We start from the raw sequence: 14194 nt of genomic DNA on the forward strand, positions 1-14194 counted from the left end.
TGTATCACACAGTGAAAGGACTTGTATAGGCACAGCCCGGAATGAACCATATAATTGTGCCAGGGGGACAACTCTGATTTTTATAACAACCTGAGTGGAGAACCTGTTGATCGGAAATTCAGATCAAAGCCCAAAGAAGTCGAGGCTGGATGGCCAGAGCCAGAATCTGTGACTCTTTGCAGGACCACTGGAGAAGTGATGGCAGCAGAGACTCGTAGAGTATAGATCTGTATGGCACAGGGACAAGCTCTCATCTGTGTCAATCCTCATCCCGTCTATACTCCTCCATACCTGCACTACCATGAATCTAACTGTCTATTATCTGCTCCACCACTATCCCAAGCACTATTCCAGGCACCCACCACTCCTTTTTATTTCAAAAGAAAACATGCTCCCCACATATCTTTTAAACATTTCCCTTCTTACCTTAAACTATGCCCTGTACTTTTTCATACTTCCACTGTGGGGAAAAAGACCCTGACTGTCTACCCTATCTGTCTACTTCTTATACTGTTCCACCGAAGCCCAGTGTAAGATCAATGTAAACAGAATCTCACCTTCAGTCTAAGTATGTTACTGCATAGGAGGCTACACTGAAATCAGAAATTTCAGATAATAGCTATTCCAGTTCATATCAGAACTGGTGTGAACTACTGTGCTCGGTTTCCTGTTCCAGCACTGTGTTTCTCTCTCGCTGTATCATCTCAGCTCCTCTCTCTCGCCATCACACCCACCGACATCCACCATCCTATCACGGGCATTCCTTTCTTTCATTTCGCTTCCAGTAAAGCTGTTACCTGTTTCTCTCGCCACGGCTACTGCTTGGCCTGCTGAATATTTCCCAGGATTTTCGGTTTTAAATCACTGTTCGTGTTCCTTTTGTATTTGAGACTGTCCTATGACCTGAACGAGAGGCAAAGGATTATAGAGCAGTACAGCACAGTACAGGCTCTTCGGCCCACAATGTTGTGCCGACCTTTTAACCTACTCCAAGTTCAATATAACCCTTCCCTCCCAGATAGCTCTCCATTTTTCTTTCATCCATCCCAATGTCCTTAGACAATTTTCTTTGTTCTTCTTTTGCTTAATTTGGGAAACAAGGTACAGAAAACACCAGCCGAGGTCTTACTATAAATGACCTTGAGCGTTCCTCTGTCAGGAAGCTACTGCATAAAATATGCGTTTACAGACATGTGCCAGGCTGATATTAAAACACAAAATTAACCTTGGAGAACTGTGTGGACCCATTGTAACACTCCTGACATTACTGGATGCTCTGATGCCCTTGCAAGCATCCTGGTATTGAATCTAAAGTAGTTTCAGAATCCACATTGGTGTTACTTGCTATAAATAAATAAATTCCAAACATGGATGGAAGAGGCTAATACAACAGGGAGATTTGGTGTATTAATATGAAGCACTGCTCCTTCTCTGAATAGTTCACGCACTTGCAATAGGTCAGAATTCCCCGAGTCTGATGAGTAAACTCTTGCTAATTTAGTTCCCCCAACCAGAACAGCATCCGAAAGAACATTTTTACACGCCGCTGGGGTGGTGGTAGAGGCAGATGTATTAGGGACATTAAAGAGAATATGAGTAGGCACATGAATGAGAGAAAAATGGAGGGTTATGGCTCTGTAGGAGGTAAGGGCTGGATTGATCATGGAGTAGGTTTATATAGATCAGCACAACATCCTGGACTGAAGGGTGTGTACTGTACGTACAGTATATTTTCATTTTTATTTAGCTTTAGAGATGCAGCGTAGAACAGCCTCTTCCGGACCACCAAGCCGTGCCACCCAGCAACCCACCTATTTAACCGAAGCCTAATCACAGGAAGTGTACAGTGTCCCAAGTAAATTAAAGTAGTGGATACAGCCCAGTCCATCACAGATAAAGCCCTCCCAACCATTGAGCACATCACTGTTGCAGGAAAGCAGCATCTGTAATCATGGACCCCGGCCATCCAGGCCATGCTCTCTTCCCGCTGCTGCCATCAGGAAGGAGATACAGGAGCCTCAGGACTCTCACCACCAGGTTCAGGAACAGTTGTCACCCTCAGCCACCGGGCTCTTTGGCCTTGGGGATAACTGTACTTGCCCCATCATTGAAGTGTTCCCACAACCTATGGCCTCACTTTCAAGGCTTCTCCATCTCATGTTCGCGATATTTATTGCTTTTTTTTGTATTTGCACAGTATGTTGTCTTTTGGTTGTTTGCTTGTCCTGTTGGGTGCAGTCTTTCAATGATTCTGTTGTGTTTCTTGGACTGACTATGTAAAAAGATAATGAATCTCAGGGTTGTATATGATGACAGATAAGTACTTTGATAATAAATTTACTTTGAACTGGTAGGTCTTTGGACTGTGGGAGGAAACTGGACTAGAATTTCATGATCAGGGTGCCACTGTCTATGAAGGTGCTGACCATAAGGTCAGAGTAACTCTCTGAATGTGGTAGATCTGTGGCATTTCTGCACGGAGCATGCTGATGGTTGAATGTTTCTGCAACAACAAGCTCACATTCAACATTAGTAAAAAAAAAATTTTAAAATTTAAACTGGTCATTGACTTTTGGAAGAGGAAGGGGCTGGACATGTGCCAGTCTACATTGGTGGATCAGTGGTGAGAGAGTCAACAGCTTTAAATTCCTGGGTATTAATATATCAGATAACCTGACCTGGGTCCAACATACTGATGCAATCAGAAAGAAACACACGACTGCCTTTATTTTCTTCAAGGGTTAAAGACATTTGGTATGTCACTGAATACTCCAGTTAGCTTCCACTGACGGGCTGTTGAAAGCATCTTGACTAGTTGCATCATGGTCTGGTACAGCAATTCAAACACAGAGAAACACAGGAAGCTGTAGAGAGTAGTGGGCTCTGCGTCAAGCAGGCAACATCTATCACCAGAGAACCCCATCGTCCAGGCCATGCCATCTTCTCACTGCTACCATTGGGCAGGAGGCACAGAAGCCTGAAGTCCCACCCCACCAGTTTCAAGAGCAGCTACTTTAACCATTTGGCTCTTGAACAAACTTATACAATGTTGGTCACTACTTCACTACAGCAACCATGATCATTTTGCACTACAATGGACTATTTTTGCTGTTCAAATTCTGCTCTTGTAGTATTATTATATATGATTTATATTTAATCTCTGGCTTCTTCCCCATTCCTCTCCAGTCCTAATGAAAGGTCTTCACCCAAAATGTCGACTGCTTATTCCCTTCCATAGATGCTGCCTGACCTGTTGAATTCCTCCAGCATTTTATGTGTTGTTCGAGATTACCAGCATCGCAGAATCTCTTGTTTAATTGATGTTTTTGTTGTGAATGCTGTGTCTCTAATACTATTGCCTGTAATGCTGATGTAAGTTTGTCATTGTACCTGTACAAATGGCACTGAACTCATCTGGTATCACAGGTGGGAAGATCGTAAGACATTGGAGTAGAACTAGGCTGTTCAGCCTATCAGCCATTCAATCATGGCTGATTTATTGTCCTTTTGAATCCCATTCTGGTAACGTTTGATGCTCTAACTCATCAAGAACCTTTCAACCTCCACTTTAAATATACTCAATGGTTTGTCTGTGGCAATGAATTCCTCAGATTCACCATCCTCTGCCTAAAGAAATTCCTTCCCATTTTTGTCTAAAACAACATCCTTCTATTCTGAATCTGTGCCCTCTGGTCTTAGAGTCCTGCACTTTTGGAAACATCTTCTCCACATCGACTCTCTCTAGCCTTCCAGTATTCAGTAGAATTCAGTGAGATCTCCCACCCCCCCATTCTTCTAAATTCCAGTGAGTACAGGCCCAGAGCCATCAAATGCTCCTCGTACATTAACCCTTTCATTTCTGTGATCATTCTCATGAACCTCCTCTGAAATGTGTTGTTAATGCACAGGAAGCAAAAAAGCTTCCACTATAATTAAAGTATGTTGCATCTTCACAACAGGAATGTTTTCATTAAAGTGGCACTGACTGATATCTCTCTTACTACAGGGAAAAGTTCAAAGTTGTGATCGCTGCAGAGAACTCTTCAACAAAGAGGGGACTCTCAAAATTGTCAGTACTTCTAAGGATATCTCAGAAGAATATCAGGACAAGGAGAAGGAGTTACTGAAGACCCAGCTGCGGGAGATGGAGCTGGAGCTGGCTCAGACTAAACTGCAGTTGGTAGAGGCCGAATGCAAAATACAGGTGCGTACCGGCTGGATTGGTGGAATAATTAACTTATGGGATACACTGAGGTTGGAGGGAGGGAGCGTGGAACAGAACTTGTGTGGCTTTTGTTACTCCTTGTGTTGTGTTCTTATGCTGAGCATCGTTGCTGTGCCATGTTGGCACTAGAATATGACCCCAGCACATCCTTAGGTTGTGCTTGTCATTGATGCAAATATGCATTTTGCTCTACGTTTTGATGTACTGTATATGTGACAGCTGGCTGAGCCTGCAACCCTCTTCAGCCTCTTGTGATCGTACCAGACGGAGTCAGAATGCTCTCCGCTGTACAGGAAAGGTCACGGTTGTGTAACTCAGTCCCTCACTGCAAACCTGGGTCAGTGGTTCCAGGTCAAGCTCAATTGTCATTCAACCATACACATGAATGCAGCCAAACAAAACTGTGTTCCTCTGGGGAGAAGGTGCAAAACACAGTACATCCAGTACATCTAATTACAATAGCAGAAAAATATATAGTTACAAATTATAGTTATATAATAAATTATAATCTAGCCCAAGTCCCTGAGTGTCACAGCCTGTAGACTGATGGTGAATGGGTGTTGTCCTGGAGCCACGTTTCTGCAAGAACAGTCTGCAGTAGTTCCTCATCTCATGCAAGTGCAGCTGCAGACAAACACAGAGCAAATACTGGAGGGCAGCACCGACAGAAGGGACCAACCCCCAAACCAGTGTGGAATCCAGCGGCGCATAGCCAGCTCCAGAATCTCTTTCCTTGGCGCTTGCAATAGGTGACCCCAAGGCACGAGGGCCTGGTCCATGCCACAACCGAGGCCGTGCAGTTCACCCACCGTCAGTCTTGCCGATGAACCAGTGAATCAGACTCACAGTATTCTACATTACCAGTGTCGAGCAGGGTCTTGTGACCAGAACAGAAACATCCAAGACAAGCACCTGCATCGTCCATTGGACCTCATGTCGCGTCTGATGTCTTTTGCTCTGGGTGGCTGCAGCATGATGTGTAATAAGTCCAGCTCCATCGCTGTCAAACGACCTGCTAGTGCAGTAGACCTGTAGTACCAAGTGTTGTTAATATCCAGCAGTGTTTCGCGATCGGAGTGAACAATTTCAGTCTCAGTTCGGCCACCTAATCCATGTTCCCAGGCTGTGCAGAGCGGAGGGAGTGCTGCTTGGTTTAAAGTGCCAACCTCTGAATGAGGTCCTGTCCACCCAACGCAGGATTTTAGACACAGTATAAAACCTACTGCAGAGCCAGGACCTCTGATCTCCAAACATTTAACCTCACAATACGTTAGTGAGAATAAGCCTGATTCTGTTTAAACTTTCACTGAAAGTAGTTTCATTTTTTCAGCTTGTGGGGCCCCAGTCTGTGTACGTTGGTTGTTGTTGGTCATTTCATGTTAGGCATTTGTAATGTGGTTTGTAAATGAAAAATTACTCAAACATGACTTAGTAATGGCATTCACCCTTAACACATTTTCTCCATCCTAAAGCCTTGCTGATGAATTTTGATGGTGTTTGTCAGCATTTTTTTTATCTTAGAGATAATGAAGGCAGAAGAATGGGGTTGAGAGGGAAAATAAATCAGCCACAATCAGATGGTGGAGCAGACTCGATGGGCTAAATGGTGTGATTCTCTTCCTGTGTCCTAAGGTCTTGTGGAGTGTTCATGAGGAGAATTGGGAAACAGATCCAGAATGAACCTAAAAATTTCCAGGAATTCTGTGGGTCTCTGGAGGGAAATGAAACATTGGTATTTCGGGTCGAGATCCTTCATCAATACAGGTGAAGGGTTTTGAGCCGAAACATCATCTGTTCATCTCCACCCAACACTACAGGCCTTTCAGCCCACAATGACATTTTAACTACTCTTAAGATCAATCCAACCTTTCCCTCCCACATAGCCCTCCATTTTTCAATCATCCATATGCCTCTCTAAGAATTTTTAAATGACCCCTAGTGTATTCCCCCCCCCCCCCCCCCCCCCGGCTATATATTCCTACAATCACCTTAAAATTATGCCCTCTCATATTAGCCATTTCCACCTTGGAGAAAAGCCTCTGGCTGTCCACTGGATCTATGTATCTTGTCATCTTGTACACCTCTATCAAGTCACCTCTCATGCTCCTTCACTCCAAATGAAAAAGCTCAAACTTGCTCAACTTCTGCTCAAAAGACATGCTCCCTAATCCAGGCAGCATCCTGGTAAACCTCCTCTGCTCTCTCTTGGCATCACACGTGCTACCTGACCTTCTGAGCTCCACCAGCTTCTTGTGTGTGGCTCCAGATTCTAGTATCTGCAGTATTTTGTGTCCTCATAACATTGTGGAGCTATTGCACATGGAGGTATTAAGCAGAATAACAGTTCACAGACTAGGCGGGCCTGTTTCTCAGTTGCGATGTTCTCTCACTCTAATCCTGTGTGGTTATCCTGCAAGATCTGACCTTGTTAAAAAGTGAGCAAGGTGATTTCTCCTCTATGTTAGCAGACGATACATTATTTACTGGGTAAAATACTGCCTGTGTCAGCAGAGAGAGCAATTTATAAGTGCTCTGTGAGAGTAATAAAAATTCTAATCACATGGTGAAAATGTTATCTTTAAAACAGTGGTTTGATGGCTGCATTATTATTCTGTCAGGTTCAAATCCTTTTCCATCATCTGCTTGCATCAGAGGTCTCCTAATGAAAGTGTTGTCAATCTTTGTTAATGCTGAAGACAGAAACGTTTCCTGGTTTCAGCAATGCACACAGTGTGCTGGAGGAACTCTTCCATTTTCTGCAGGGATTGCTCCCTCCGTGACCCCCCGTCCCCCCCATCCCTCCCCATTGATCACCTCCCTGGTACTCCCTGCATGTGGGCTAAGTGTTACACCTTACCCTCCACCCCCTCCCTTAGGGCCTCAAAAAGTGAGGTGACACTTCACCTGTGAGTCTGTCTGTTCTATCCGGTGCAGTCTCTACATTGATGACATCCAATGTAGATTGGGGGACCGCTTCGTCGAGCACCTGCGCTCCAAAGGTGGGATTTCCCTGTAACCACCTGTTCCCATATTGAGGCCACTCTCAGGTTAGAGTAGTCTTCCGATAAGATGGCAGCATGCTCAGACACAGCAGCAGCTACGGAGTCAACAAATGTGTTATTCCCTTTTTAAACTTTATTTTTACAATCGTAAGATACTGTTGGACATTAAGAACTTAAAGTACTGGAAGTCCACCCCATCGGCGAGTTGCTTGTTGGTGGAGAAACTGAAGGAGCTGGGCTCGGTGATGCTGCCTGTGACATCAGGGCTGAAAGAACATTCAGTCTAAAGCGAGTGATTGTCTTAGTCACTCTTCCTGTGATCACAAAACCATGTTGATACTGGTGGTGTGGAACGCTGTAAGTCCGATATGTTGGTTTATTGGTGAAATGTGAGAAAACTGCGTGGCCTTGGTTGTAGCTAGGTCGATGCCTAGTGCCACGGTGTTGTCACCCATTTTCAGCTGCCCAGGTGAGGCATCAGAATTGGGTGCTCCACCAGAGTGCCAGAGGCAATGAGGCACGGCATTCCTACTGGAGTCAGTGCTCTGGACTCTGGGACCTGGACTATATTTTTTGTGTGTGACTGTATGTTTACTACTATCTTGTATATGCTGTATGTACCTTGTGCTGTCTATTACTGTTGGTATTGTGTGTTATACCTTGGCCACAGCGGAACACTGTTTCAATTGGTTGTATTCATGGGTATTCTTGTATGGTTGAATGACAATTAAACGAACTAGAGGAACAACACTTCCCATTCTGTCTGGCTAGCCTCCATTTCCCTAGGTCCTCTCTAGCAGACAGTGTTTCAGGATAAGACTGATAATCTGATTACATAGAGGCTTCCAGCCTAAGACCCAAGGAGAGGAGAAATATTTACTGTCCTCACCAGCACTGAAACTGCAGCTTCTTTGGGATCTGGACTTGATCTATGCAGTTGTTTTTGGGCAGGTCAGCTAACAGTTTAACACTGGCAGAAACAGGCTTACAGGTGTGCAGGCCGATTCATACTCTTGTATGGAGTCATAGAGCATGGAACTGCCCTTCAGCACAACTCACCCATAATTACCAAGATGGCCATCTAACTAGTCCCATTGCCTGTGTTTGGCCTGTTTCCCTCTAAGCTTTTCCTATCCATGTACCTGTCCAAATGTCTTTTAATGGTCATCACTGTACCCACCTTGACCTCCTCCTCGTTTTGGCAACTCCTTCCATTACTCTCTGTGTGAAGAAGTTGCCCCTCAACTACCTTTTAAATCTTGGCCCCCTCACCTTAAACAGGGAAGGAGGGGCCCACCAGAGAGGTGAGAAGAGAAGCGGGGAAGTGGGAAGGTGGGGGAGGAAACTACCTGGAGTGAACTGCTTGTAAATCCTTTTAATGTAATGCACAAATTGAGGCTTCCAGCCATGTAATTGTTTTGTTCTGCTTTCAGGACCTGGAGCACCACTTGGGTTTGGCTTTGAATGAAGTTCAGGCGGCAAAGAAGACCTGGTTCAACCGAACGCTAAGCTCAATTAAAACAGCCACTGGCGTCCAGGGCAAAGAGACTTCATAAAAAAGTCAGCTGCGTGAAGTGGAAACAAGGACAGTTCCAAATAGTGCTGACATCTGTTACAGTTTAGGGACCAGAATGTGTATCCTTACCTACACAGTCTGTGGATTAACATGGTTAAAGGATTGTTACCCCCAACAATACCATAAGAAATGGCTTTTACCTTTAGAATGGTCTTTATACTGCTGATGTTTAACACACGCGAGACCCTTTTTCCAGTAATCTTGGCTCTCTTCTGCTGTCCTGAGACAAGAGGTTACTCCCCTCTAATGTGTCTCTACTTGCACAACTGAGTCACATTTATGTACCAGAGAAACAAAAAAAACCTAACAAATAACTTGAAACAAAGTTTTGATTTTGAATCTACTGTATACCGTTTTGATATAAATTTATTTCAGATCAGTTTAAAATCAAAGTGCGCAAAGGATCGCAGCTTCCCAGAGAAGCTGAAGTTAATGTAGTTTTTCAACACTCTCTGGGTTTCTAGTGGGGTGTCAGTAAGATGAAAGCCTTTGCACCTTAATGTACCTATTTATAATGGTTTATGTTCTGCTGTTAGACACACCTACTGTACGTGTCTGAGAGGCACTGCATTGTACATAACGTAACTCGAGTTCGTTTATTTTTTAATTCTGTTCTTTGATTTCCTAATGCTGCCTGGTGTAATATTTCAGCACAGGATGTGCCAGTGCTTTGTCCGTAGTGTCATACCACTGTCTTATTTGTTTGATGCCAAATGTGCTGTAACCTTCTCAACATTAAGTGTGGACGTTGTATTAGCATACAGTAATTAGGGTGCACTGTGTATACTTCATGCATTGAAATATATCCTGGTTAAAAAAACACTACCGAGTGTGGATTCCCATTATCCTTTGTTAAGCTAAGATTTAGTGTTACCCAATATAAGTGGATTATAGAGTCATGGAGCATTACAGCATAGAAACAGGCCCTTTGGCCCATCTAGTCTGTGCTGAACTGTTACTCTACCCACTCCTATTAATCTGCACCTGGATCTTAACCTGCCATACCCTATGTACCAAATTTCTCGAGTTTTGAAATCAAACCTGCATCAACCGCTTCCGCTGGCAGCTCGTTCCACACCTCCACCACCCTCAGTCTATGTTCTAATGTGCCAGGCATTACATAACACAAAGTCAGCATAGCTTCGGTAAAGGGAAATCTTCCCCGACAAATCTGTTAGAATTCTTCAAAGAATTAACAGGCAGGGTGAACAAAGGAGAGGCAGTGGATGTCATTTACTTGGATTTTAAGAAAGCATTTGATATGGTGCCACACATGAGGCTGCTTAACAAGATCATATCCTATGGCTTTACAGAAAAGATACTGGCATGATAGAGGAATGGCTGACAGGTAGAAAGCAACAAGTGGGAATGAAAGGGACCTTTTCTGGTTGGCTGCCAGTGACTAGTGGTGTTCCTCAGGGGTCATTATTGGGACCGTTACTTTTCACATTGCTTGTCAGTGATTTGGATAATGGAATTGACGGCTTTGTGGCAAAGTTTGCAGATGATATGGAGACAGGTGGAAGGGTAGATGGTGCTGAGGAAGCAATGCGATTGCAGCAGAACTTAGACAAATCGGAAGAATGGGCAAAGAAGTCTCAGATGGAATACAGTGTTGGGAAATGTATGATAATGCATTTTAGTAAAAGGAACAATAGTGCAGACGATTATCTCAAATGCGAGAAGATTCAAACATTAGAGGTGCAGAGGGACTTGGGAGTCCTCATGCAAGACTCCCAAAAGGGTAATTCACAGGTTGAATCTGTGGTAAAGAAGGCAAATGCAATGTTGGCATTTATTTCACAGGGAATAGAATATAAAAACAAGGAGATAATGCTGTGGCTTTGTAAGACACTAATCAGACCACACTTGGAGTATTGCCAACAGTTTGGGCCCCATATCTCAGAAAGAATGTGTTGTTATTGGAGAGTCTAGAGGAAGTTCATGAGGATGATTCTGGGAATGAAGGGGTTAAGATATGAGGAGTGTTTGACAGCTTTGGGCCTGTACTCACTGGAATTGAGAAGAATGCAGGGAATCTCACTGAACCCTATTGAATGTTGAAAGCACTAGCTACGGTGAATGTGGAGAGGATGTTTCCAATGGTGGGGTGACCAGAATTGGAGGGCACAGCCTCAAAATTGAGGGGCGATCTTTTAGAACAGGTAAGGAGGAATTTTTTTAGCTGGAGAGTGTTAAATCTGTGGAATGTTCTGCCACAGACTGCCGGAGGCTAATTAAGTCCGTGTGTATATCTAAGGCAGAAGCTGATAGTTTCCTAATCAGTCAGGGCATCAAAGGAAATGGTGAGAGGGCAGGTGTTTGGGGTGGAGTGGGATCTGGGATCAGGCATGATGGAATGGCAGAGCAGACTTGATGGGCTTGAATGGCCCAATTCTGCTCCTATGTCTTGTGGCTTTTAAAACATTACAGCTCAGTATAGGCCCCTCGGACTTCGATGCTGTGCCGACTATTTAGCATCAATCTAACCTTCCCTCGCACATAGCCCCCATTCTTCTGTCATCCATGTGCTTATCTAAGAGTCATTTAAATGCCCCTAGTGTATCTGCCACTACCACCACCCTTGGCAGTGCGTTTCCACACACCCACCATTCTTTACGTTAAAAAAACCTTACCTTTCAGCCCGAAACATCAACTGTTTATTCCTCTCCGTAGACACTACCGTAGACACTGCATTCCTGCAGCTTTTTGTGTGTTTCCATGGATTTCCATAAGATATAGCAGCAGAATTATGCCATTTCATCATGACTCATCCATTTTCCCTCCTCAGCCTCAGTCTCCTGCCTTCTCCCCATATCCCTTCATGCCCAGACCAGTCAAGCATCCAGCATCTGCAGAACCTCTTGAGTATATGATTTGCCTCTCAAATCCCCACTTTGTCCAATCTCAAAGGCTGCACAGCAACAAGTTAGGTCAGCTGTCCATGTCAGGTATGTTATTTCTTAGTAGCAGTTAGGATTTCAGTTTGAAGACAGGAGGAAGGAGAGTGTTCTCAGCCATTGGAAATCCTACACTTGTGGCAGCGGCGAGAGAGAGTGAACACAGAGAGAGTGTCTTCGCTTTGCCAGCAGGTAAAAGGCTCATCTGAGATCGTGAAGGTCATTGTCAACATACCGTGGAGCAGGACAATGGTGTGGGTCCACATGTTTGGGACAATTACCCGACTTCCCATTGACTCAGCAATCAATAATTAGAGTTTATAGAATAATGTCTTAATTTATAGTTTGTATCATGTCACACTTTGGTATTGGAATTGGCTTATTATTGTGACGTATACCGAGTTACATTGAAAAACTTGTCTTGTATCCTGCTCAGACAGATTGAGTCATTGAGGTAGAACAAGGTGAAACAATAACAATAAAGTAACAGCTACAAAGTGTAGGTTTACAGAGCGTACGTATAGAGGTTTACAGACTGTAGGTGTACAGAGAAAGAGGGATTGATAGGTTCTTGATTAATCAGGGCCTGAGAGGGAATTGGATCAGCCATGCTGAAATGGCAGAGCAGGCTCGATGAGCCAAATGGCCCAATTCTGCTCCTATATCTTACTATTGTTCTCTGCACCTTGTGGCGCATCAGGTGGCAACTTTGCTGTACGTATCTTTAGCATTTGTTTTTTTTTTTTTACGAGGACGAGCTGTTAGCTTGACACTCAACCCAGCACAGATGGAAAGTGTGCAAGGAACTGATACCTTCCTGTATCTTATGGTGAAGTGCAGTGCAGGTAACCAATAAGGTGAAAGCTCATAATAAGATAGATTGTGAGGTCAAGTCTTATCTGGACATACTAGGGAACTATTTAATAGGCTCATAGCACTGGGGTAGAAGCCTAGTGGGACGTGCTTTCAGGCTTTTGTATCTTCACCCTGATGGGAGACGAGAATGTCTGGGGTGGGTGGGGTCTTTGATTATGCTGGCTGCTTTACTGGAAATCTGTATTTTTAAATATTCACTTATAGGATATTGGTTATTATTGTCACATGTACTGAGATACAGTGAAGAGCTTGTCTTGCATCCTGTTCATACAGATCAGACCATTACACAGTGCACCGAGGTAGAACACAGTAAAACAGTAACAACGCAGAATAAAGTCTAGCAGCTACACTGCAGGTAAGCATTGAAGTGCAAGACCGTAATGAGGTAGATATTTTGTATTGTTCCAAGCAGAGATGTGTACATGAACGTCCACGTCATTAGCATACATTTATAATAAAACCTGCCCATCCTGAGCAAAGCTTACTTACCATCAGTGTCTACCCTTGTGTGGTGGTAACTCTGCTTTCTGTTCTAGGAACAGGAGCTGTGTGCTTGTCTGAGGGAAGTAAACACTGGCCAAGAGTTTGCTGCATCTCAGATACTTTTCTCTGATTGTCTTACCTCTATGTCTATTTGTCATGTGTACATTAAACATACAGTGAAAACTTGTTTGCATCAATGACCAGCAAACTCTGAGGGTGTACTGGGGGTAGCCTACAAGTGTCACCACACTTCTGGTATCAGAATAGCATGCTCACAACTTACTAACCCTAACTTAGAATGTGACCTGGACAATGTACAAACTTCTGACAGAAAGCAGTGAGAATTGAACTCCATACTGGTTAGGCTTAGTAAGTTGTGGGCATGCTATCTTAACACTGGAAGCATGACAACACTTGGAGGCAACCCCCAGTACATCTTTGGACCGTGTTGGTCGCTAACACAAGTGATATATTTCACTGTATGTTGCGATGTGACAAATAAAGCTTTTTAAAATTTGTTCAAATATGAAAGGATTGATTAAATGTGTCAGTGTGTGAGTTTTTTCAATGGTAGAAAGGGCACACCTCCCCTTGTGCCCTGAGGCATTTGAGAGGTCTCAGCCGGCATTAGTATTGCTGTTACCAAAAAAATTCAACCGGAGATCAGATATGACGTTATACTTGGATCACAGCTCATTGCTAACAGCCACAGCATGTCAAAAAGATAAATTATTTTGCTTGTCCTAACTACTTTGTTAAATAAAGATTTGCCACATGTCATCTGTGTTAATTTAACTTTTTTTATTGGGTGAGCAAACTTTGACTAGTCATATTATCCTCTGGCCACTGTACCTAATAAAGTAGGCATTGTATGTTTGTGATTTTCTGCTGCTGTAGCCCATCCACCTCAAGGTTCAACGAGTTGAGCGTTCAGAGATGCTCTTCTGCACACCACTGTTGTAATGTGTGGTTATTTGAGTTACTGTCACCTTCCTGTCAGCTTGAACTAGTCTGGCCGTTCTCTTCCAACCTCTCTCATTAACAAGGTGTTTTCACCCACAAAACTGCCACTCACTGGATACTTTTTCTGTTTTTTTACATCATTCTCTAAACTTGGGAGACTTGTGCATGA

General features: G+C 43.7%; 1 protein-coding gene across 3 annotated transcripts in view; it reads left to right on the top strand.

Moving 5' to 3' along the window:
* Positions 1-13842, top strand: part of rabgap1 (RAB GTPase activating protein 1) — a 242797-nt gene extending 228955 nt beyond the window's left edge. For all 3 annotated transcript variants that reach the window (XM_073052552.1, XM_073052553.1, XM_073052554.1), the window contains 2 exons: positions 4007-4204; positions 8661-13842. In XM_073052552.1, the coding sequence (XP_072908653.1) occupies positions 4007-4204; positions 8661-8783 (321 nt within the window). In that variant the 3' untranslated portion in view covers positions 8784-13842. The remainder of the gene's footprint in view (positions 1-4006; positions 4205-8660) is intronic.
* The last annotated feature ends 352 nt before the right edge of the window (positions 13843-14194 follow it).

This window comes from Hemitrygon akajei, chromosome 7 (genome assembly GCF_048418815.1).
Source record: "Hemitrygon akajei chromosome 7, sHemAka1.3, whole genome shotgun sequence".
Classification (NCBI taxonomy): Eukaryota; Metazoa; Chordata; class Chondrichthyes; order Myliobatiformes; family Dasyatidae; genus Hemitrygon; species Hemitrygon akajei.